Source organism: Ursus arctos, unplaced genomic scaffold (genome assembly GCF_023065955.2).
Source record: "Ursus arctos isolate Adak ecotype North America unplaced genomic scaffold, UrsArc2.0 scaffold_21, whole genome shotgun sequence".
NCBI classification, from domain to species: Eukaryota; Metazoa; Chordata; class Mammalia; order Carnivora; family Ursidae; genus Ursus; species Ursus arctos.
Genome location: NW_026622886.1, coordinates 18,689,267 through 18,713,210, shown reverse-complemented (window position 1 = coordinate 18,713,210; position 23,944 = coordinate 18,689,267). Strand labels below are relative to the sequence as shown.

General features: G+C 38.5%; 1 protein-coding gene across 3 annotated transcripts in view; it reads right to left on the bottom strand.

The window, feature by feature from the left end:
- FGD6 (FYVE, RhoGEF and PH domain containing 6) overlaps positions 1 to 23,944 on the bottom strand; it is a 110,420-nt gene that overhangs the window by 41,668 nt on the left and 44,808 nt on the right. For all 3 annotated transcript variants that reach the window (XM_026499861.4, XM_044384528.3, XM_026499862.4), the window contains exons 4-8: positions 17,093 to 17,160; positions 16,977 to 17,007; positions 6,054 to 6,205; positions 3,230 to 3,386; positions 1,127 to 1,214 (exon numbers count right to left, since the gene is read on the bottom strand). In XM_026499861.4, the coding sequence (XP_026355646.1) occupies positions 1,127 to 1,214; positions 3,230 to 3,386; positions 6,054 to 6,205; positions 16,977 to 17,007; positions 17,093 to 17,160 (496 nt within the window). The remainder of the gene's footprint in view (positions 1 to 1,126; positions 1,215 to 3,229; positions 3,387 to 6,053; positions 6,206 to 16,976; positions 17,008 to 17,092; positions 17,161 to 23,944) is intronic.

The window sequence follows — 23,944 nt, the reverse complement described above, 5'->3', positions numbered from 1 at the left end:
ACGTCTGAGCCACCCAGGCGCCCCCAGAATTCTTTTTTTTAAAGATTTTATTTTTGTATTTATTTGAGAGAAAGAGAGAGTGCGATCAGGGGAAGGAGCAGAGGGAGAGAGAGAGAATCTTAAGCAGATTCCGAGCTGAGTGTGGCTTGACATCGGGCTTGACCCCATGACCCCGAGATCATGAACTGAGCTGCAATCAAGAGTCAGACACTTAACCAACCGAGCCACCCAGGTGCTCCATTTTGACATAATTCTTAATGCGCACTATATATGTATATTAATTCGCTGTATATCCACTATATTTCAGCAAATACTCCAGAGGACCTAGTAGCATGTGTTGGATACTACACTTAGGGTGAGACTGCACTAGCTTTTCTGTGATGCCAGACACTTATCTCTATAAACCTATTATTACATCTATGTAAATAATATTGTGATATATGCACAGCTATGGTGAAGACTTGGGAGAGCCAATGAATATAAAGCCCTGAGCACAGTATACGCCTTCACTCCACTCATAGCCTTCCCCTCTTCATCTTTTTATTTTTTTACTATTATAGCGGTAAGCGAGATAGACACAGCCCTGTAATCTTGACGCTTACAGTCTAGTAGAAGATACAATGACCATGACAACAACATAGTAATGATGATGATGATAAGGGTCTACTGTTAATAGCAGCCGATACTGATTTACAACTTACTGTGACCAAAGCACTATTCTATGTACACAGCACATTAATCAGTCCTTACACCCTCTGAGCTAAGTGACCAGGACAACGGTTGCTATACAAATAGGTGGAGTGACTCCCTACAACTCATTCTTGAGTGGTTGGGAAAGGACATCGTTGGGATTAATAATATTAATCAGGTAAAATGATGCAGGGATGTGAGGTTGGGAGGGTACGACGTACATGTATGAATGCCCAGAGCAGAGAATGCATGCAGGGATGATCAAAGAACCGAGACGAGTGTAGTTCTAGCGATATATACATGAGGTTGTAATCAATCCATAAATCCATGTATTAGACAAGGAGTTACTGGAGTGTTAGAGAGGTGTTCTGAAGAGAGGGAGAGTTTCATAAAAGCAACATTAGCAGGTCTTTGGCAAACTGTCGAAGCAGCCCACCTGTCAGCAGCAGCCTGTACTGGGGGATCCTCTGAACTGGCTTGAGCAGGTAGTGCTTGAGGGCCAGATTAGCACAGCGTGGGCTCATCTGAAAGGAAAACGTATCCAAAATAAACACAAGCGTTCTTTCAAGAAGGAAGGGATCCAGATTCAAGTGCCCAGGAAGCCAAAGTTTAGAAAGCCAACAACTCTGGAAGGGGACTCCCAGAGAAGCTCCCTATGTTTTAAGGCACAGCTATTATGCTGAGAGTGAAGCCATAGCCCACCCTCTCCTGCAGGGAGCTCTCTGAAGTCGCGGGCTCACTCTCACACGCAGGGGTGGCTGAGCCTGCGCTCTAGGTCAGTTAGAGCCCACCATCCTCAGCAGCTGCCACTGAGGCAAGTATTTGCCAACGTATTCACAAGCACAAACAAACCCTGTGTGGCCCTCGAGATAAGGCAGAAGAAATAAAGCTACTGGGAACACGACTGAAATAATAAGCAGGGCCTACAGTCGATATACCCACGATAACAACTGGTGGTAGTGGAGAGCATTGCAGAAATTAAGTCTAACCTGAAAAGCAGCCTTGCTAAGCATGCCTTTTCTAATAAGCCTGAGTGACATAAAATTTCTTTTTCAGATGAATGGCTATAAAAGACAGCTCCCAAATTGGTGTATAGAGAGACATCTGATACTACAGCCATTCTGCCTTGGCCAAAAGGACATTTCATTTTGCCTTTAAAGTGCTTTTCCCTAGTATGTGCAATAGACACTTCTGCCCAATCCTGGTTTTCGTAGACATTCTCCGACACAGGAATGTACTGTGAGGTGGCATCAAAATGGCCGGGTGAAAATGTCCCTGCGTCCGAAGATGTCCTGCACTTCTACTTCTTCCACAGCTCAGGCAGGTGGGGAAGGGTTTTGTTAGATTTGCTCGCATCATTTCATCTTTTTCTAAATACGCACCTCTAGGGTCTGGTACACAGAATTAATTAGAAAGTTATAATGATACTGCATTTAAGAAAGCGTCTACCACACAAGCATCATTAACCAAGACAGCTAATTTTCCCCTCGTCTTATGTTTTCTTTTGCTGCCAAGGCAACGGAACAACGCACTGGACACTGATGAAAACCTGGGTCAATTATCAGTTGCCATAGCTATAGATATCACACTTCCTTGCTTAACAGCATGAAGACATCAGAGCAGAGGAAAAGAAAAAAAAAGGGGAAAAAGACAACAAATAATTTTCAGTTTAATTATGTGTTTAATGTACAAATAAGGAATCAGCAATATCTTAAATCTTTCTAAAACTTTTCTAATTTTGTGTGACTGGAATTCGCTGATTTTTTTTTTTTTTTAGCTACAAAAGAGAGAAATGAGTATTAAAACATAATAATTCACATTTTATCCAAGATTGGGGGGAAGGACTTAAATAAAATTTTAGTTAAAACTAATTTTTAAGAGATGTATTAATGTCATTTATCCCCAATCAAATCAGGCTTGTACTATCATAGCTTTGAGTCCAAACATAATGCTTTGGTCATAAACAGTCATTAATTCTTCTTAACTTTGACACTGAACTTGTGTTATTTATCTGAAGGGAAACAAATTATATTTCCTATACTTCAATGTAGGTTAGTTGTTAGAAGAATAAAAGGAAAAGAAATGTTCCTAGAGTAGTCAAATTCAGAGACAGAAGGTAGAATGGTGGTCACCAAGGGCTGGGGGAGGGGAGAATGGGGTGTTGTTTTAGCCATAGTTTCAGTTTTGCAATGTAAGATGAAAAGAGTTGTAGAGATTGGTTGCAAAACAATGTGAGGGTACTTACTGCTACTGAACTATACACTTAAAAACGGTTAAGATGGTTAAGTCTTATTTTATGTGTATTTCCCCACAATTAAAAAAAAGGAGACCCATCAACATATTCCAGCACGCAATCATAGATTTTTCAAAATTAAATCTTGTACACGATTTCTCACCTTTTAATTTACTCAATCCCGTCTTTGACTTTGAAGGGATTATGTTTTAATATCTTTTTGTTCTCAGTGATTACAAATTATTACAGCTTTAAAAACAACAAATGAAGAAAAAAGGGTTCAACATTATATGGGAGCAAAAATACCTCAAAATCTCTAACAACAGCAGCAAAAGCTGGGTTCTTCTTACACTGCTCATCCAGCAAAGCTATATTTTTATCAAATTCTTTGATGTACGTGGAATACATTTTTAGATATGGTCCCTTCTTTACAAAGATATCAGCAATTCTATGTTGTTCAGTCCTAAGAGAAGAGAGACACAAAAATATAAAAAGAGTCATTAATGTATCCAAAACATATCCAATATCCAAGAAGTCTAAGCCTTCAGTTCTTCCTCTTCTCTCTTCTTTTAAGACATCTCCTATCCCCAAATGCCTACTCTTCACCATCACGTCGCCTGGATTTTGCCAGCCCTCTGACCAGTCTCCTCGATTCTACCATCTCATCCTTCTGTGCAACCAGAGAGTCTAAAACCCTCTATTACACCATGTGACTTCCAACAGGTGTCCCAACTTCTATGGGACTCAGCAGGAAAAACAAACTCCTTCCCTTGGCTTACAAAGCCCCATTGGTCCTGCTGCTGCCTACTTTTCTGACCCATTTCACACTTCTCTCCTTCTTTCTCAGTACTCTCCAACCACACTGGGCTTCTTTATATATTCTTTTGACATACGGAGTCATTCCCACTTTACAAACTTTTACTAATGGCTTTGCAGGCCTGGAAATAGGAAACCCTGGCCAGCTCCTCCTTTTCATTCAGATGCTATGTTAAAGTGCTGTGCCTTTTCAGAGGGCCTTCCTCCGCCACCCAATCTTCACTCGCCAGCACATCCATCTTATTTTACATCTTTCCAGGTCAGAAATTGCTTTTATCCAGGGCGCCTGGGTGGCTCAGCCGTTAAGCGTCTGCCTTTGGCTCAGAGTGTGATCCCAGCGTTCTGGGATCGAGCCCCACATCAGGCTCCTCCACTGGAAGCCTGCTTCTTCCTCTCCCACTCCCCCTGCTTGTGTTCCCTCTCTCGCTGGCTGTCTCTCTCTCTGTCAAATAAATAAATAAAATCTTTAAAAAGAAAAAAAAAAAGAAATTGCTTTTATCCAATGTTTCTTGTCCATTTTTCTGGTTCTCCCCCAACTAAAATGTCTACTCTATGAGAGCAAGAGCCTTATCTATTTTGTAAAATGTGATATTTCCGCCACGCTTAGAGCCCTGACCAGCACACTGTAGATAATCTAAACCTTGATGAAGGCAGAAATGAAGTATCTCAACAGTTATTAAAAACCAATGTAAAAATAAATGTTATTTTAGAAAGCATACTAAAATCAAACAGTATGTCCTAACTTGAAGGCCCCAAGAGAAAAATATTTAAGTAGAAAATATCTAATCCAAGGATTAGAAGACTTTTATGTCAGTAATAAGTGTAGCTTTTCCCATAATTATCATTTCAGCTGTCCCTTTCATCAATTTAGTCTGTTTCTTAGGAATGCTTAATACTTTAACGCAGAACATCTATCCATCTAAACTCGAGAAAACTTCAGTACAAGTAAAAAATAAATTCAAGCCTCTTATAACACCCACTTTCATAAATACACATATCTTTGAAAGGCAACTGAGTAACTTTAAGATAATTTTTGTAAGAAGAATGACAAAGTATGTACAGGAAAACTCTTTGTAATCACATTTTATTTCTATCATGACTTTTAAAAATAACTTTTAGTCATCCCTCAGTCCTTAACCCTGTGTTATTTTACACTTAGGCTGCAGCTATGAATTAATCACTCGTCTAACATATTTTCCCAACAAGACGTATTTTTCTGGAAAAGAAAGCTTACAGGGAGATTTTAATCATGAAAGTAGGCGACACTATTTTGCTATTCTAATCATTTGGGGTTCCCCAGGGACAATAAATTCAAAACTCCTAGAACAAATTTTCTACATATTTCGGAAGATGTCACCAAAGTGTCTGCTTACTTTCTACTACCCAAGGAAGTAGTTAACCTTTTGGTATTCCAGTTTGGAAATCTGTAGCTTACAATGCTATCATATACATGTAAATTTTCTAAACCAAACAAAACTATTATCTCAGTAAATGGTCTGTTTTCCAAAATGTAAACAAAGATTCATGAAATTCCAGAAAAGATAATAAAGCATTTAAAAACATTTCGATGTGAATATATCAAGTAAACTACCGCAATCTCAAAAACCTTGATTATCAAAGGTCACATACAGAAAGTTAAACTGGCTGAATATGGACCCTTCTTGTTTTTGAGGCAATATTACCAAAGAATTTAAACATTTCTAGAATTGAGCTCAGTGTATCAAGGTTGTGAATTTCAGCCATTGTAGGGGCGCTTTGGTGGCTCAGTCGGTTAAGGGTCTGCCTTCACTCAGGTCATGTTTCCTGGTCCTGGGATCCAGCCCCACATCGGGGAGTCTTCTTCTCCCTTTGCCCCTCCCCGGCTCATCCTCCCTCCCTGCCCCCTCCCTCCTTCTCACTCTCCCTAGCCCTCTCTCAAATAAACAAAATCTTTTTTTTTTTTTTAAAGATTTTATTTATTTATTTGACAGAGATAGAGACAGCCAGTGAGAGAGGGAACACAAGCAGGGGGAGTGGGAGAGGAAGAAGCAGGCTCCTAGCGGAGAAGCCTAATGTGGGGCTCAATCCCACGGCCAGGATCACGCCCTGAGCCGAAGGCAGACGCTTAATGACTGTGCCACCCACACACCCCTCAAATAAACAAAATCTTGAGGGAAAAAAAAAAATAAAACGACCAATCTACAGGTAACTGCCAAGGAAATTCAATACATTGAAACAACTCAATGTAAGGAACACCACCTCTCTGTCACAAGCACGGCCCTTATGGCTTCATCTAAAATTGGGACTCTGGGAAAGCTGGTCAGTCCATTTTTACCAGTTTGACATCCTTTCCTCCAGTTCCTTCAGTAGATCCCGGTTGAGCTCATACAGCTGAGGCAAGTAGTACAGGATCTGATTTAGGATCCGGTCCTCAATCACAGGTTTCCCAAGTTGCCTGGAAGCATGGGCCACTGCATCTCGGAAATCCTATTATGGTTCAGAGAAGGAAAAATAACACACATAGACATATAATTGATATAAAGCTTCCCCCCCCCATGTGCTTCTCTTTTTAAAACAACATAAATCACAAACTGTATTTTCCATGTAGAATTACAAACTCAAAGTGCCCACTTCCTCCTATCCCGCTTAGCCAGATTAAAAAAAAACCAAAAAAACCACCCTACCACAACAAAGTGGCTAGGGTAGATATTTGGTTTTAAAACAGTCTGTATGATATTTCTCTTAAATCTTTTGATCTCCAAACTTCGTAATTACATTAAAGGGTATCTGGAAATCGTACTGCAACTCTAAGTAGCCTTTAGACTTATTCCAGTAGTGCTATACGAACACAATCCATTCATTTTAGAAGTCCCCAAGAGATCTTACTTAACTTTACTCTGGAAAGTCCCTTTGTTCACTTTCAGTAATTATTTCCCAACAACAAGAGCATTCTAGGTAAGGCATGTGGAGGACACTGGCACACTCTTGATAATCAGAGAATACTGGACCCAGTATTACTGTATTCCCTGGGCTAGCCTCATTTTCCTCATCTGTTAAGTGGGTTATGAGACTTTCATATCGCACACCATCAGATAACACACTTAAAGCTTTTTGCAATGTGTTTGGCACACAGAATCAGCAAAATATTTTCACTGTGGACCTTAAATTCTCCTCTCCCTCCTACTGACTTCTTGATAAACTCACCAGGATTTACACTTTTTGCAAAATAAAAAATTTTCTCCTTGTATGTTCTTTTCTGTTAACTTTTCCCTAGAAATTATTTATACCATGTTTTAAGATAAGTCCACACCATCCCATCCCATCACCCCAGAGGACGTGGGAAGGGTGGTGGTGTCTGAGATCCTAATTGTCTGGTTTCACCCTATCTGGAGGCCCACCCTCAGGGGATAAGTAAAACAATAGTGGAATCTGTTCCAAAGTCCTTAGGACTCAAAAACAGAGACTGATCCTTCTCAGAAACAGCAGGTTTAATTAAAACCTTAAAGCAAAGGTTGGGTAAAACAGACTCTACTAGGCTTCATCTTCCTTTATCTTTGTTTCTAACTACTTTCCCTTCAGGGATTCACTGGGCAAATGAAACAGACAAGAAAGATACCGGTTTCTCCCCCCTCCCCCCTTCCCTTCAACTACTTGCCTCCAACACACATACATTAACCACAGGCACTTCTTATGCTTCTTGTGAAGGACAAAAACCTTACGTAACATTTAAAAGTATGTGAAAGGATTCCTTTCTTACTTAAAGGATGGTCATTTCAGACAATTCAAATCCTCCTGTGTGGAACAGGTGCTAATAAGCCCTTTGCTCAGGCTTCAGTACCTGGGACTAACTTTATTGGTCCAACAGTCACATTGGCCCAAAGGAACTAAATACTTACAGCAGTAATGAAAGAACTACTTTTACAGCTAATTACTGTAATATAAAATAGGAATCTGTAACTTGCATAAACTCCAATCCAGAAAACCACACAAAACATCTCCAGAAACCAAATGGATATTGGCCAAATTCCACCTCCCAGCAGCTTGTTTCTATTAGCATTCACATTTACTAAGAGAAAATAGAGCTACTTAATGCTTTTCAAAGTCATTAGATTTTTCCATCAGGCAGAACTACAGAATATATTTACATGTCACAAATAACTTCCTCAATTGTAATAACATTCAAAGAACAGTTAAAACATCTTCTATAGTACTTTCTTTCTCTTTTTTGGTACCAGTTTTATGATTAATATAACTTAAATGCAAAAAATCCTTGTTCAGCAAAGCAATAAACACTGCCCCTTCTTCTGGTAGAATAAATGATGAACATGTTTGTCCCCTGGCAGCAAGACGACTTTTATTTTCCAGTTGGAAGATACTTCCTCAGTCACAACAGTGAACGGTAGCCACTAGCAGCTAAGCAGCTTAAGGACCCTATTTGACACAACTTTTGCCAGACTCTTGCATTCCATGTCTGCCACCATTGCCAAAAGGGAAACTTGTTTATTTAAGAAACATTCAACAGAGGCCAGCCAAATTCACACTGGGCAGACCAGTGAGATGGCCGCCTCTAACTGGAGGCGTCTGTCACATATCAAAGCGTCACTTATTCCAGGATTACTGGATGATGGCAGGTAGCTCTGAAGGAAGTAGAGGCCCATACTGCCCTTGTTAAAATTATAAGTAGCACAACAAAATGTAATAGAAATTTAATAATTAAAAGAGCAAAAGAACAATTAATAGAGATGATAGAAATTTAGAGTTTCTATCTAGCTATCTATTACAAATTATTCCCAGGACCCAGGAAGTTACATAATTTTTTAAAGGATTTTATTTATTAATTTAGAGAAAGAGAGCGCGTGTGCACACGTGCACACACACACAGGAAGAGAGGGGAGCAGAGGGGGAGGGAAAAGGAGCAGGAAAGAATCTCAGGCAGACTCTGGGCTCAGCGTGGAGCCCAATGTGGGGTTTGATCTCACACCCCAAGATCATGACCTGAGCAAAGTCAAGAGTTGGACATTTAATTGACTGAACCAGCCGAGTGCTGCAGGAAGTTATATATTCTAAGCAGGCATTACCAGGGCCATCAATTATTCTTCATTGTACCTTTTTGAAAACAGGAAAGGCTACCTCTTACCCCACGCCAATGCAACTCACACCAAGGCCTTCATAATTGCACATAGCAGCTCTGGCCCAAAGCTCGTCCCCTCACCTCTTGGGTCACCATCCCTAGAAAGCAATGTACTATGGCCCCAGTGTCAGATGTAACTAATTCACACAAGAACTACACGCAGAATCTTTAACTTCTCAGCTCTTCATGAACCTCAACCATTTCCAGAACTGGTGCCACTAGGAAGAAAACATTTTTCTTTTTTTAAATAAAAAGGATGATTACAACATATGTCTGGTTATTTTTCTAAATGCTAACATCCAGGATAATTTGGGAAAGTGTGATGACACTTAAGAGCCAGAGGCAAAACTATTTTTGGGCAGAAGAATTTAAATTCCCCAACACCTCCTGGACTAAATCAGTGAGGATGCAAGACCACACGACTGGCACGTCAAAAATTAGATCCAGAGTATACTTTTCCACACTGGAAAAGCTGGGTAATTAAAATGGAAGGGGTGTGGAAACTGGGGTGTGAAAATGCGAGGCAAGCAACAGAGTTTACTGATATCAACCACATGTACTTCAGTCTATGCTTCCAACATAAAACCCACCAAAGATTCTGTATGTAAAATGGAACCACCTACACTCAAGTTTCTGATTACAGTAACCAAATGTGTGTTCAACTTGGCATTTTTAGAAACAGAAATAGGCTCCTGAATTATAAAGCATATCATAATACTATGCTTAATAATTCCAAGAAAACCTACAAATGAGAACCAGATCAACTTCTAAAACACATTCGGTTCCTTTGAGGTATTAACATACTAGCCTTACAAGCTCTGATCACTTGGGCAAGACCTAAGCAAAAATCAATGCAAATCAAGTCATGTATGAACATCTAAAGCAGTGAAGCACAAAACAGATGGTCTTATTCGTGGGGTCAGGCTTTACATCTCTGTGCCAAAGAGAAGTAAGCGACTTAATTAAGCTGTCCGGACTGGGCTTCCTGACCTGAGGGCATTACTTAACCACTATGATGACCCAGTGGATTACAAAGACTAAACGGACATATGGACGGGTAGGGAACTCTGTAGGGCTCCCTGCCTTCATAAAGGTTATTAAGAAACACTTCATATTAAGCAAAAGCAAAGCAGCTGCGAAGGTCAAAGAGCTTTGATAAATATGCAGAAAGGGGTGTGAAGCTATGAAGTAAATGTAGAGAGGGTAGAAAGTCCTAACATTAACAATTTGATTTTGTCCTTAAATTAAAATATCTGACCAATGAAATGATTCTTCCCTCTCAATATGCTCAGACCTTTTGATGCATAGTCATCAATGCGAGCAAACTGTATAAAACATGACCCAAACCTGTCCTTTATCTCCAGTCTCTAATTCCCTTAACAACTTAATAGGAAATAATCATAATATATCCTATCTAGCTTCATTTTACTCTTTAGAAGAGGAAAAACTAGAATTTCTCTGGTTTCTTGGGCCAACTGAAAGAATTCTGAAAACAAGCTCATATACCCAATGATATACTACTATTCCCTATACAGCATCCTAGAAATTTCAAGTAATAATTTTTAATCAATTTCTGAACAATCACTAAGTGCAAGGTATCAGAGAGACCAGAGTTCAAAGTCTGGCTTTGCCATTTAATAGTGGGTTACTTTGGGCAAATAGTTTCCTTCATTTAAGAAACAGAAATAACATCCATTTGATAGGGTTGTTATGAGGATTAAAATAGACAATTTATGTAACATAGTTTTAGCATGTTTCAAGGCACACAGAGTGTGTTCAGCAGAAGGCCGTTTATTTAAGTAAAGAAGATTTGATTCATAATGATCACATGAATCTCATTTATGATCCACAAGTCCCTAAAAGTCTGGAAGGAGAACACTGAAGTACAGGCATGTCACGAGAAGGAAATACCAAACCAAAATAGGGAAAACAAACACCTCAGCAGTAAGATAAAGGGGCTCTTAACAATGAACTTCATTCAGTGAAGGGCAGTCACATGAAGGAAGCGGCTCAAAAAGGTTAGGCAGCCATGTGAAAAGACTCTAAAACAGAATTCTTTACCACTAAAGAACAAATAAATGGTAATTAAATGGTTAACAAGACTCAAAAGACAGGGTGTATTCAGCTGAAAAGGATGAAGTTATTTTGAGATGGGAAAAACTGAAAGGTTCTGTGAGAAAGTCTTCTATTCTTTTTTATAATGCATTTAAAAAAAAGAAAAGATATATCCTAGTTACTAACAGACATATAGATGTCCAAGTAACTTTGCCTCTAACTCTATGGATTTTATTGAGAGTTCTTCAAATTTTTAAGGTAACTGTGTCCCAACCTAAAGAAATGAGTGGAGCAAAGATGGTTCTTTACCAGTATCCCTTTACTACTTCATCAGCCCATCTTTGTCAAAAAAGACCTCAAAGTCTCTGATCATTCCCTTGCAAAATATATATTTTTAAAATCATGCTATTTGGACATTCATAAAATAAATTTATAAAGCTGTTTATTAAACCAGTCTCCCAACAAAGGGAGAATAAGATAACAAAAACAACAACAAAAAAATGTATCACTTGCACTGAACTATATTAAGTAAGGTGTGTTACCTATAAAATGTGCACTTATATACAATACAATAGCAACCTCTGGATTGGACAACTTCTGCTACAACAAGGAAAAACAAATATAAATAACTACAGTTTTACCAAGTACTATTTTATTCATCAGTTGTCTATCATTCATTCAACAAATATGAATTTACTGAGATAAGAATCAATGAAACGTAAAAATCCCTGTCTTCATGGAACTTACCTTCTAGTGGAGGAAGAAAGTTAATAGGGTCTATTTCAGGAACAAACTATTTTGACTGATTTGATTAAAAGTTTATTTGATAACATCGTAATTAAATAGTATGCATTTTAATTTATATAAATAAGTTCTGAATAACAGAGCAATTTATCTTAAAGGCCCTCCACTTAACCTGCAGCTAAAACTATTTAAGTGTTTAACATTTATTTTGCATGATCTCATTTAATTGTCACATCCACTTTATTAGTTTTTTTAAGATTTTATTTTTTTTTTATGTAACCTCTACACCCAATGTAGGACTCAAACTCACAACCCCAAGATCAAGAATCACATACTCCACTGAATGAGCCAGCCAGGTGCCCCATCATCACACAAACTTTATGCGATTATTATTATTATTCCCATTTTCCAGAAGAAACCAAGGCTTGACTAATTTGTCCAAGAGCACATAGTGGCAGAGGCAGAATTCTTAACCACTGATCAATTAGTCACACTCACTCATTCAACAAACGTCTACTGAAAGCCTTTCAACAAACAGGAATGATGCTAGGTGCTGGAGATATGATCCCTGCCCTCACCTAGCTTACATTTTAGTAAAGTAGACCAAAATAAACAAGGAAGCAAACAAATATACAAATTATATTAAACGCCAAGAAGAACACAAAGGGAAAGTGAAAGAGATAAGGATGGTCAAGGAAGGCCTCTCTGAGGAGGTCACATTAAGCCCAAATTGGGAGGATTAAGAAAAAACTAGCTATGAATGAGATGAAGAGCAAAGATTCCAGGAAACTGCATTAGCGAAAGCTGTGAGCCAGAAGAATCTTAGCACCAAACTAAGACCTGGAAGGAGGCCTGTACGGTCAAAACATGGTCAGTGAGTAAGAGAACACCCTTCCTGCCCCAGCATCTCATCTGAGTTAGAGGCCAAATCACATAGCACCTTTTAGGCAGAGGGAACCATAATTTAATGACTGAACAAGAGAAAAGGAACTCTACCAATAATCATTATGCCAAGACAATAACCGGGACTATCAAAAGCAGATGGGGATATAAGGCCATTCTACTTACTAGCCTTGGGGAGTAACACGGACTTTTTCTTAATGCAATGGGAATCATTTAAAGGGTTTTAAGCAGGGGAGTGACATGTTCTAATACATATTCTAAGAAAATCACTCTTGAAATTTTATAAGAAAAAAAATCATTTAAGAAACAGATTGGGAAAAGGGTGAGAATGGAAACAGGAGCCCCTGTGAGGAGGCTGGCATGGTCGTCTGTGTAAGAGATGATATTCTGGACTAAGTTCGTGGCAGTAAAGTGGAAATAGAATCAGTGGGTTTGGTGATGGGTTGGCTGGAGAAGTGAGTGAGAAGGAGAAATAAAGAACAAATCCTAGTTTTCTGGCTTTGGCAGCCATAGGGATAACACTACCATTTTGAAAAGGGAAACACTGGTATTGGGTACTGACTTAGAGACACTGTGCACCACTGGACCTTTTAAAAACTCTAGTTCTGGGGCACCTGGCTGGCTCAGTCAGTGGAGCCTGTGACTTTTGATCTTGGGGTTGCAAGTTCGCGCCCCACGTTGGGTGTAGAGATTACTTAAAAAAAAAATCTAGTTTCAAGTCCAGGAGCTCATGGCAGATAGCGCACAGCATATATCACAAAAAACCCTAATTGTAAAGTCTTGCCACTGCTGCTACAGGCCCAAGTTTTCCTCACAAACACTAGGCAGATGAATCAAAGACCCTAACTGAATATGCTGGCTCCTAGAATCTTGAGTTGATTTTAAACTGCATGCCTCCATCCAAGCCTACTTCCTTCCAATGTCATAACAGTTTAAATGATGAAATTATCTGGTCTAGATGTTAAGTTTTTTTCTATGAGCTATGTCACCTAGTTCAGCAAATTCTAAACAAAGAAATGTCAGTGAGCTACAGTGATATATTGAAGTGATATATAAAGTGTTAGCTACAGTGACAAATTTAAATTTTAAAAATATTGGACATATTGGACAGTGCAGATACTGAGCACTTCTGTCATCACAGAAAGATCTATTAATGCTATTCTAGAGTCTCTAATACAGAAAACTATTCATGGGAAATCAAGTGTAACTGAAACAATAGCTTCTCCCAAGCCACTTGGATACGTGGTTGATTAAAAAAAAAAATCCACTGGATTATCTAAAGCCTGTTATTTAGATATTTTAAAGCAGTCATATTCTAGGATATAACACAGACATGAACTCATTTATATGAAGTCAGATGGCAGTAGTGCTCAGGATTAAAACTATCCATGTGCTACCTTTGTGGGGTCCTTTTGGTAGAAGGGTAAATATGAATTTAACAGTGTGGTGGCGGTAGTGAAATGAAACAAGAGACTCTTTTGACTTCACCCACATCATGCTGGTAATGGCTCTCACCTGGCTAATGCTCTGTTTTTAAAATTCCCATCAGAGCTGGGCTGTGCTGAGTTAACATTTGCACATACCAGACAGGATGTTAACATGAGGTTGGCAGATGATCTACTCTCACTCCTACATTAAAGGCTTAGGAGGTTTTGAAAATGTACAAGTAAGTGGGTTTTGGATGATTCATTCTGTTCAAAACCATCTGGGAAGAGGCCAAGGCCATCCATGACATCTATCAGATCTGAGATGATATGGGAAATACTTCAGTCTGGCTGTCCATTCTTACAGTGTTTATGATTTGTTCCAAAAATACAGGGGTAAGAAAAGATATATAGTTTTAAATAATCAAATAAATAAACTAATGAAGATTTTGTTTGTTTTTAGAGGAGAGAGGGAACACATATGAGTGCATGCAGGTGAGAGGGAGGGAGGAGGGGCAGAGGGAGAGAGAGAAAATCTTAAGCAAGCTCCATACCCAGCACAGAGCCTGGGGTTCCATCTCACGACCCTGAGAGCCTGACCTGAGCTACGCGGGGACCCCATTAAACTAATGAAGCCCTTAACTGCTTCTCTACCTACTGGAATCAGAACTTTCCTCATTAAAATGAATTAGTTCAGAGGGAAAAAGTCATCTGGAAGGGACAGAATTATAAAAAAGGCTACTGTTTGATAACAAAATGAATTCTTCCGATTCACTCATATTCTATAAGGGAAGATGAAGAAGGTAATAAAAGGCAATTTGAGCACCTACTGTATACTGTGTACAATACCAGGCTCTTTCACATACTTTATTCCACGGATTCCTCACAACCAGAGAGATCAGTATTTGTATCCCCATCTTACAAATGAGGAAAGCTAGGCCAAAGGGTTAGACTACTTTCTGAAATTCACAAAGCTATTAAGAAACAGAATTAGGGCGCCTGGGTGGCTTAGTCGGTTAAGCATCCGACTCTTGGTTTTCGCTCAGGTCATGATCTTAGGGTCTTGAGATCAAGCCATGCAACAGCTCTCCACTTAGCAGAGAGTCTGCTTGGGGTTTCTCCCCCTCTGCCCCTCCCCCCACTCACACTTGCACGCCCTCTTACCCTCCCTCCCTCTCTCTCTCAAAAATAAATAAATAAAGCCTGAAAAAGAAAAAGAAAAAAAAGGAAACAGAATCTACTTAGGCAGGATAGACACCGATATTTTTGCCAACATTCTCAAGTGTGGTCCTTAAATTGTTATTGGTCTGCAAAGATATTAGTGAGAAGGGTAAATAAGGGATTGGAAACTTTTATGTCAGTTTGGCAGTTCTAGGAATCTATTGTATTTTACAAAAGTTCTGGTCCGAGATGGATTGGAAATTTTAAAATCCAGTCCCTCACCAGATTCTGAGAAACACTATACTAGCCTATAGGCAGTACGAGGGCTGGGACTCTGCTGTTCATCATGGAATCTTCCACATGTGTTCCATGCAAGATTTGCTAAAATACTGCACTGAAGTTCCAACTCAAGTTTTTCTGGCTCCATAGCACTGTTAGCCTCCATGAGCTTACCAGTCGAAAGCTTAAAATTTCCTCAGAGAGGTCCTATTTCTATTTAAACATGTTGATCAGAAAATATGTCAAATAAGTACAATTTGTTTCTCCTACAGATATGTTGAGCTTTCCAGAAAAAGGAAATTTAGCTCTTTTCTTTCTCCTCTACAACTGTTTAAACAATAGAGAGGTTCTGTAAATAATGGAATTTATTCAGTTCAAAATGGAGTTTATTTTGAAAAGTTATTTATTCATCATGTTGTTACGTATTTGAAATGACAATATACTTCAAACTCAACAAATCTGTTTGAGTGACCAAATATCATGCTATAATTTTTAAAAATGATTTAGAAAGAGAACTAAGCAATGCAGTCAAGAGTTATGTAAGAAACTATTCACAGGACAGTAATTTCTCAAAATAAACTAGTGATGTTAAGAATTGCTTTAGAAAAGTTTTCCAAAACTAGAGATTTTTCACACAGGAATTAGAGTTCCAGGTTTCCACTGTACCAAGTATAGAGCACAGAGAATCATTTAGTGAATGTGAATCACCTGTAAGTGCACCCCGCTTTTCATGTTCACATATATCTTAAAAGGAAAACTGAAAATAATGATACTCTAAGAGACATTAATGGGTGTGAGCCTACCATTTCTCAGTAATTAAGTTTAAGATGATGTTAATAATTATACCATCTAAGTAAATTTTCACTTCAATTTCTTTCTTCATTGTTTCCTCTACCTTACCCTTCTTTTGTTAAGTCTTAATAACTTGCCAAAATATAACTGGAATAAGGTAGGATTAAAAGTGATTTAACTTCCAATGCATAATGAAACTTGTAAAAACTTGCAGGTACAAAAAAGTGCATGAGAAAAATGAATATGTTGTCAGACACCATAATTGTTTCCCAACAGGTTTGTTCAAGTTGACAATTATAAAAATTAAATACAGAACTTTAAAAAGTTAGTTGTAAAAATGTCTATTTTAAGTGTCTATTTCTGGGAGCAGATTCAGATAGTATAGTTTTGAACACTGATCATGACATTTTTATACCCGACTAGTGCAAAATTCTGATAGACATCTTCTGCAAATGCCCAAGAAGAAATATTACCACTCTAAAAACTTTATTATGAACACAGAAAGTTTGGAAACTTTGGAAGTATGGATATAAAGGTTCTATTTTTTGGAAACCATCTGGGTATACCACACACACAATAGATACATACATTTCAGAAAATATCTATATTCACATATCTATGAATTTAAACACATAACCATATATTAAAAGGATATATATATATATATACATGTTAAGTATATTTAAGTTATGCTGAAAATTTTTTGACATAGGGAAAGATGCAAAAGAGGACAGTCTCAGACTTCAAGAAGATATTTGTAGATACTCACAATATGCAACAGTTTTAACACATCCACAAACCTGTAAAATACAACAATAAAAGAAATGTTTTAAATGAGCCAATGGGAAAATATATGGTCTTCTGAATTATAAACCGAATACCTACACCTTCTCTGAGCTCATGATCTCCTTGGCGATATGATGGACCTTACTCTTCATTCCAGTATCTTCATCCTGTGGATGAGTGCATTAAGAAAGTATGAACTTGTAGAAAGATAAGCAAGATCAGCTTTGAGCTAGTCAGATGTAAATTCAAGCTCTGATACTTACAGGTTTCTGATGAGAACACATTTCATACTATATAACATCTCGTATGGAAACATGGAGAACTAGATGCACTTACGGAAGGGTAATACAGGAGGAGCTGAGAGCAATTGGTGATCCTCACTGTCGCCAGCACTGGACAGATCGACTGCCCTGAGGAGCCTGAGCCTTGGTGGAGCACAGGCCAATGGTTCAAAACTGAAAAGTCATATTGTGCAGGGGAAATGACTCCTACAGATATTAACCTGGGAATTCATCACTACCCTGAATTTCTTTTTTAATATCTGCTGGTAATCATGACATTTCCTCACCAAGATTCACTGCTAAACAAATAGCCAGATATATCTCCCCTCCTCTCCCTTCAAGATTTAACAAATCCCAAACATTCTGCAATATCTGGTTTAAAACATTTCATGAAACAAATTGTTATATACAACATTAAAGTTTCCCTCCCCCTCCAAGAGTAAATCTAATCTTGCAGTGTGTATTTACCCCTTCCATGTTTTCCTATTTTAGTACAGAAAAGCTTAAATACAATATAAAAAAAAAACCTAACCCTTCCATCAGAATATAAATATTGTTATGCAAAAAATATTTAAGGTAGGCTATGAAACCAGCTACTTACAAAAATAATCTTTAAAGAGCAATCAGTTATTAATTCAGAATGCATTATTACTGCAGTCTAGTTAGTCTAGGATATTTTGCCTTGCTACTTGACCTTAGCTTCCAAACTCTATCTTTAAAGGAACAATTAGAGAGATGAATTTGACCTCCATATCCCCATTATTATTCCGCTTTTCTAAGACAGGTTGTTGAATGACTGTGACCAACAGACTGGATAAGTTTTGCTCAACTGAGCAAGATGTAGCATAAGGTACTCAGCTCCATTCACCAGCTACCATTCCTCAGGAAGCAGTCTTAAGCACAGCATGATCTTGCAGACCATGTATCAGTCATGTGCTAATAACCATGACTGTGTACACACACACACACACAACTTACTTTGAAAAATTTAGCCAAGTTATTGTTTTCCTATTATAATGGGTTTCATCATCTGTAGCTAGAAAGTTTAATATTTACAAAACACACTTTATCTTTTTAAAATTGAAAGCCAGAAGAAATGCATTAAAAATGAAAAATGGGGTGCCTGGCTGGCTCAGTTGGCAGATCACGAGACTCTTGATCTCGGGGTTGTGGGTTTGAGCCCCACGTTGGGTGCAGAGATTACTTAAAAATAAAAATAAAAAAATCGTAAAAAAAAAAAAAAAAGAAAAACAAACCTAAACCACTGAGAGAACTAAAACCTTAACTCAGCACTCTTATTTTCAAATGATGTGAGGTCCCGTAAAGGTCAAGAGGTGCTCTTAGCAGAGCTTTAATGAAACCTAGGTACAGGGCGCCTGGGTGGCTCAGCTGGTTAAGCACCTGCTTTCGGCTCAGGTCATGATCCCAGAGTCCTGGGACGGAGCCCTGTGTCTGGCTCCCTGCTCAGCAGGGAATCTGCTTCTTCCCTCTCCCTCTGCCCCTCCCCTCTGCCTGTGCTAATAAATAAAATCTTAAAAAAAAAAAAAGAAACGAAACCTAGGTACACTGTAGATGGTAAAGCATTTGACTAGCCGAGCCACCTAAAATGTGCACCACCTTTATACAAAAATTTCAGGTAGGTATACTTTATTTTTGGCATCTTTTATTACCTTTTTTCTTTTTAAAGATTTATTTATTATTGAGAGAGAGAGAGAGAGCGTGCATGCAAGCAAGCTTGGGGTGGGGGGTGGTGCATAGAGGGAGAAGAGGAGAGAGAATCTCAAGCAAACTTTGCACCAAGGGTAGAGACCAACCTGGGGCTCAATCTCATGACCCTGAGACCATGACCTGAGCTGAAACCAAGAGTTGTATGCTTAACGGACTAAGCCACCCAGGCGCCCTGCCCTTCCTTTCCTCTTTGTATAACTCTGCGCTCGTTAAGTCTCTACTCCAAACATTTTTTTCCTCTTCAGGACCTTGCGCTGCCAGGCATCATTTAGAGAGAACTCTCTGGTGACTCCATAATAAATGTTATCCCCAGGGAGATATCATGCTTCTGTCCCAGCAAGGGACGAAAAAACTTTAAGTTAGAAAAACAATTTCAGTAGGCCTGACATTCCTTATCTGTAAAATGAAAGTGTTGAAATTGCAACTTTAAAATTTTAAGATTCAAACGTTCAGTATCTCAGGTGTCTCAAGGCAAGTCAGTGAGAAAGAGGGTGATGGCGATTCAGAGGCAGCTCTGGAGCTGGTGACTATGAAGTAGGTGTTTCCTTTCTAGAAGCTGAGATTGTAAACTTTGGGGGGAAAATGGTGAGTACTGGCATAAAGACAAATGTGTCGATCGATGGGAAAAAACCTGAGGGAAGCAAGCCCTTAAATTTTGTCAATGGATTCTTGACAAAGTTGTCAAGGCAATTCAATGGAAGAAAGGATTTTTTTTTCTTTTCAACATATGGTTGAAAATTGTTGGGCCAATTAGATATCTGTAAGCAAAAAGATGAATTTATAAGCTAACTGATACCACATACAAAAATTAAAAACGTATCCTGGACTTAAATGTAGGAGTTAAACCTATAAAACTTCTAGAATAAACCTTTGCGGCCCCGTAGAGGGTAACAGTTTTTAGATACAACACCAAAGGCATAATCCATAAAAGAAAAAAACACTGATAAACTAAACTTCATAGATTTAAAACTTTCAGGCTTAAAAAGACACCAAAAAGAAAATAAAAAGATAAGCCCTAGGTTGTAAGAAAATATTTGCAACCATGGTTCTGCGTCCAGTGTATGTAAGATGTGAATACATTTCATTAAATCTATAAAAATAGCCAGTAACTTCATGAAAAGATACTCAATATAATCAGTCATCAGGGAAATACACATTAAAACCACAGTGTGATTCCATCACACCCACAGAACGGTAATAAAAAAATCAGAAAATAGCGGGGCACCTGGCTGGCTCAGTCGAAAGAGCATGCGACTCTTGATCTTGGGGTCATGAGTCTGAGATTACTAAGTTACCAGATACTGAAGTACTAGATTACAAAAAAAATAAACTCAAAAAAAAAAAAAATCAGAAAATAGGTGTTGGTGAGGATGTGGAGAAACGGAAACCTTTATCTACTGCTGGTGGAAATGGGAGCCTTTATTCATATATTGTGATTGGAAGTTTTAGCTGTCTCCTAATAGATCACTAAAGGCAGAATTTGTATTGCTTACCCTCCTTGTTATTCTGAGATCATTCCAAGAGGAAGGAGTGACCACCATCCTTACTCCATCATTTAAAAATCTATAGTAACTGACAATCCATCATTTGATAGCAAGGTTAGTAGGAGAAAACGGCTCTACCCTCAGCTGATTCATTGCTCTATAGTTAAATCTGAAAACATTACTAATCATTAGAACCTCCAGGATGCTCTTAAATTTCAGATTCCCATTGAACTGTCTTGGAAATTCTGATTCTGTAGGTCTGAGATGGTGCAGGAAAGTGGCTGTCATAAGATGAAATTAAAGATAATTTTTTTAAAAAGCCCCAGCCTTCAATAAGTGAATAAGGAGAGCATATCAAAAACACAAGTAACTACACATATAACTATGAAATAAGCTGACATCTTGAAGGAGCAAAAGATTGTAATAGGCAGGGGTGTGTAATTCAGGAAAAGATTCACAAAGAATAAAGCATCCAATGACCTCCTGTCACTCCTTAAAGAAGTCATCAAGTGTCTGCATGCTAGAGACCGGAGATACCCAATCACCAAAGTCAGAAACCTGGACTCCTTTCTTCTCCACACTCTATGATCACAACTGAGTCATCAAGTCCTGTCAATTTATCCTCCTGAATGTTTCCTTAAAGCTTCATTGATCCTTACCTCTCCTTTAATGCTGCCTCCTTATTTCTTGCCTACATTACTGCAGGAACCTAAGTAGTTTCCTTGGCTCTAGATTTTACCCCACTGCAATCCACTCTACACTGCCCCCAGAGTAATAGTTGTAAAATGCAAATACAACCACTTAGTTCTCAGATTGAAACCCATTAGCAACTCCCTATCACCTATGGACAGCAAAGACTCAAGTTTCCTTTGCCTTGTATCTGAGACACTCCACGGTATGTGTAGTTACCTTCACTAGTCCCTTCCTGCTCCCCAACACTGTATAGTCTCTATGCCAGTCATACTGGAATCACCTTGCGACTCCAAGTGTGCTGTGCCCCTGCATGTCTGTCCCTATACACCTTTCCTTCTGCTTTAACTTCCCTCCTTATCACTTCTCCCCTCCCCAAAGGTTTCTGCCTGTTATATTCCAACTTATCCTTTAAGATGGCACTCAAAGGTTTTCTCCTTTATGAAAGGCTGCCTTGATACTCTCTCCCCACCACTGTCACAGGACAAGTTATTCTCTTATTCATGTAGTACTTACAGAACTTAATCCAGTGGATTGTTTATTTGCTGATTTGTTTATTTCCCTCTAGTATAGGACCTTATTTACCCTTGTAACCTTCTGTACGTAGCACAATGTGTGGTTTACTGTGCTGATAGGCAGGAATAAGCAAATGTGTACAAGGGTGGCTGTCACCTCAGAATCTAAGAATGGAGCATACTGCTTTTGAATATTACATGAAAATGTAATTAAAAAAAAAACTATCAGGTCATTATAGACATTTCATCATGTAAAAAAAAGGTAGCGGGTTGGCTTAGATGATTAAGGCCTTCTGTGATTCTAAAATTCTAGGAGTCTATGTATCCTATTGTCTACTTTACCTTTTAAACTAGGACAACTACAGAGCTAAAGAGGGCTAGTAACTACTAGAAGATGATTCAATGAATTACAATCATTTTCAAAGTAGAAAGTCAAAGATAACTAAAAAAACAGAACAAAATAAAAAGTTCTGTATTATCTTCAACTTGGAAGAACAATGACTTATTCTGACCCAAGTCAAACAATGATGGAAAAATACACCCCACTGTAAAACCTCGAGAGGCCGTATTTGGCATCTCAACTTTTCAGTTAATGACAGTCCTCATTTAAATTACATCGCATTTCAAAACAGATTGCCTGTTAAATAACTTCATCTTGCAGAAGTACCCTGCTGTGAGAGCTGAAACATTAGCCACAAATGAAATTACTTTGTGAAGATCATAAAATAAGTCAAACAAATTCCAAAACAGAACCTTTCATCTGAAACCCAGTTTCATGTTCTGATCTCTTGATAATAGCCCAGCTTTGTAAATTCTTAGCTGTGTTCTCCTCTATTCATATTTGTTCAGTGCAAGTAAAATTCGGTGAAATTTATCCATTACTTTTTTCTTTTTTAAAGATTTTATTTATTTATTTGACAGAGAGAGACAGCGAGAGAGGGAACACAAGCAAGGGGAGCGGGAGAGGGAGAAGCAGGCTTCCCACCAAGCAGGGAGCCCAATGCAGGGCTCGATCCCAGGACCCTGGGATCATGACCTGAGCCGAAGGCAGATTGCTTAATGGCTGAGCCACCCAGGCACCCCATCCATTACTTTTTGATAGAATTCTTAAAAGGCCTCTGCTATGCTACTCAAGGGCTCTACTAAAAAAGCAAAAAACTGAACAACCAGATCTGCCTGAGAAACCTCTTTATCATTAAATTATCCCCAAAATGAGGTAACACCATGGTTAACCTCTAAAGGACAAAGTTCTCTTGGGTTTTGACACCTCTCTTCATGAGAGTACATATCATATCAGCTATTTTACAAAGAAAATTTGGAAAAGAAAGAGGTAGGGAAGTCAATATGCAGGAAAGGTGAACAGTAGTGAATATTCTAACCATAATGAAGGAGAATGAACAGATCTGATTTTCAAATAACCATTTATTAAGCACTGAAAGTAAAGACCGAAAAACATAAAACTATAAACTTGGAACATGAAAAAATAGAGATTACGATGGCTCTTCACTACCATCTCAAAGAAGTTCCATCAACATCATTCAGCTGCTATGGCTTATCCCAAGTTATTAGTAGAGATAGATTTTGGTTAAAAAACCCAATATAGGGGGCTCTAAGGCAAGTTACATGACCTGTATAAAAAACTCCTTTTCTTCATGTAAAAAAAAAAAAAGAAGAGTACATATGTCATATCTCTATCCTAGCATGTTTTTAAAGATTAAGTAAACACCTGTACCCACAGTACAAAGACAAGCATAGGCATACAGGTGTGGTACGATGTTAATATTCTTCCCCTTCCTGGTGGCACCTTTACCTTTGCAGGAGTATCTTTTTGAACATGTTTGCTCTCCCTTCACAAAGTTAAAAAAAGGGCCCAGTGGCACATATCCTTTATTTTCTCCTCCAACTGAGTCCAGCAATTTCATAAGGAAACTGAGACACATTATCAGCTATGTGCTCACTATATGTCCATGGAATATGGCACCTATTTTGGATTGATTCACAGCCTCCAAAAGATATGCTATAGGCCTCAACCCCACGGACCTCAGAATGTGACTTTTTTTTGGAAATAGGGTTGTTGCAGATAAAATTAGTAAATTAAGATGAAGTTATGTTGGACTAAGACAGGCCCCTAACCTGACTGGTGTCCTCTGAAGAGGAGAAGAGACACAGACATGCACGAAGGGAGTACACTCTGTGACGATGGAGGCTGACTCCAGCCCTGTAGCTGTACGCCCAGGAACTGTGAGAACCGCA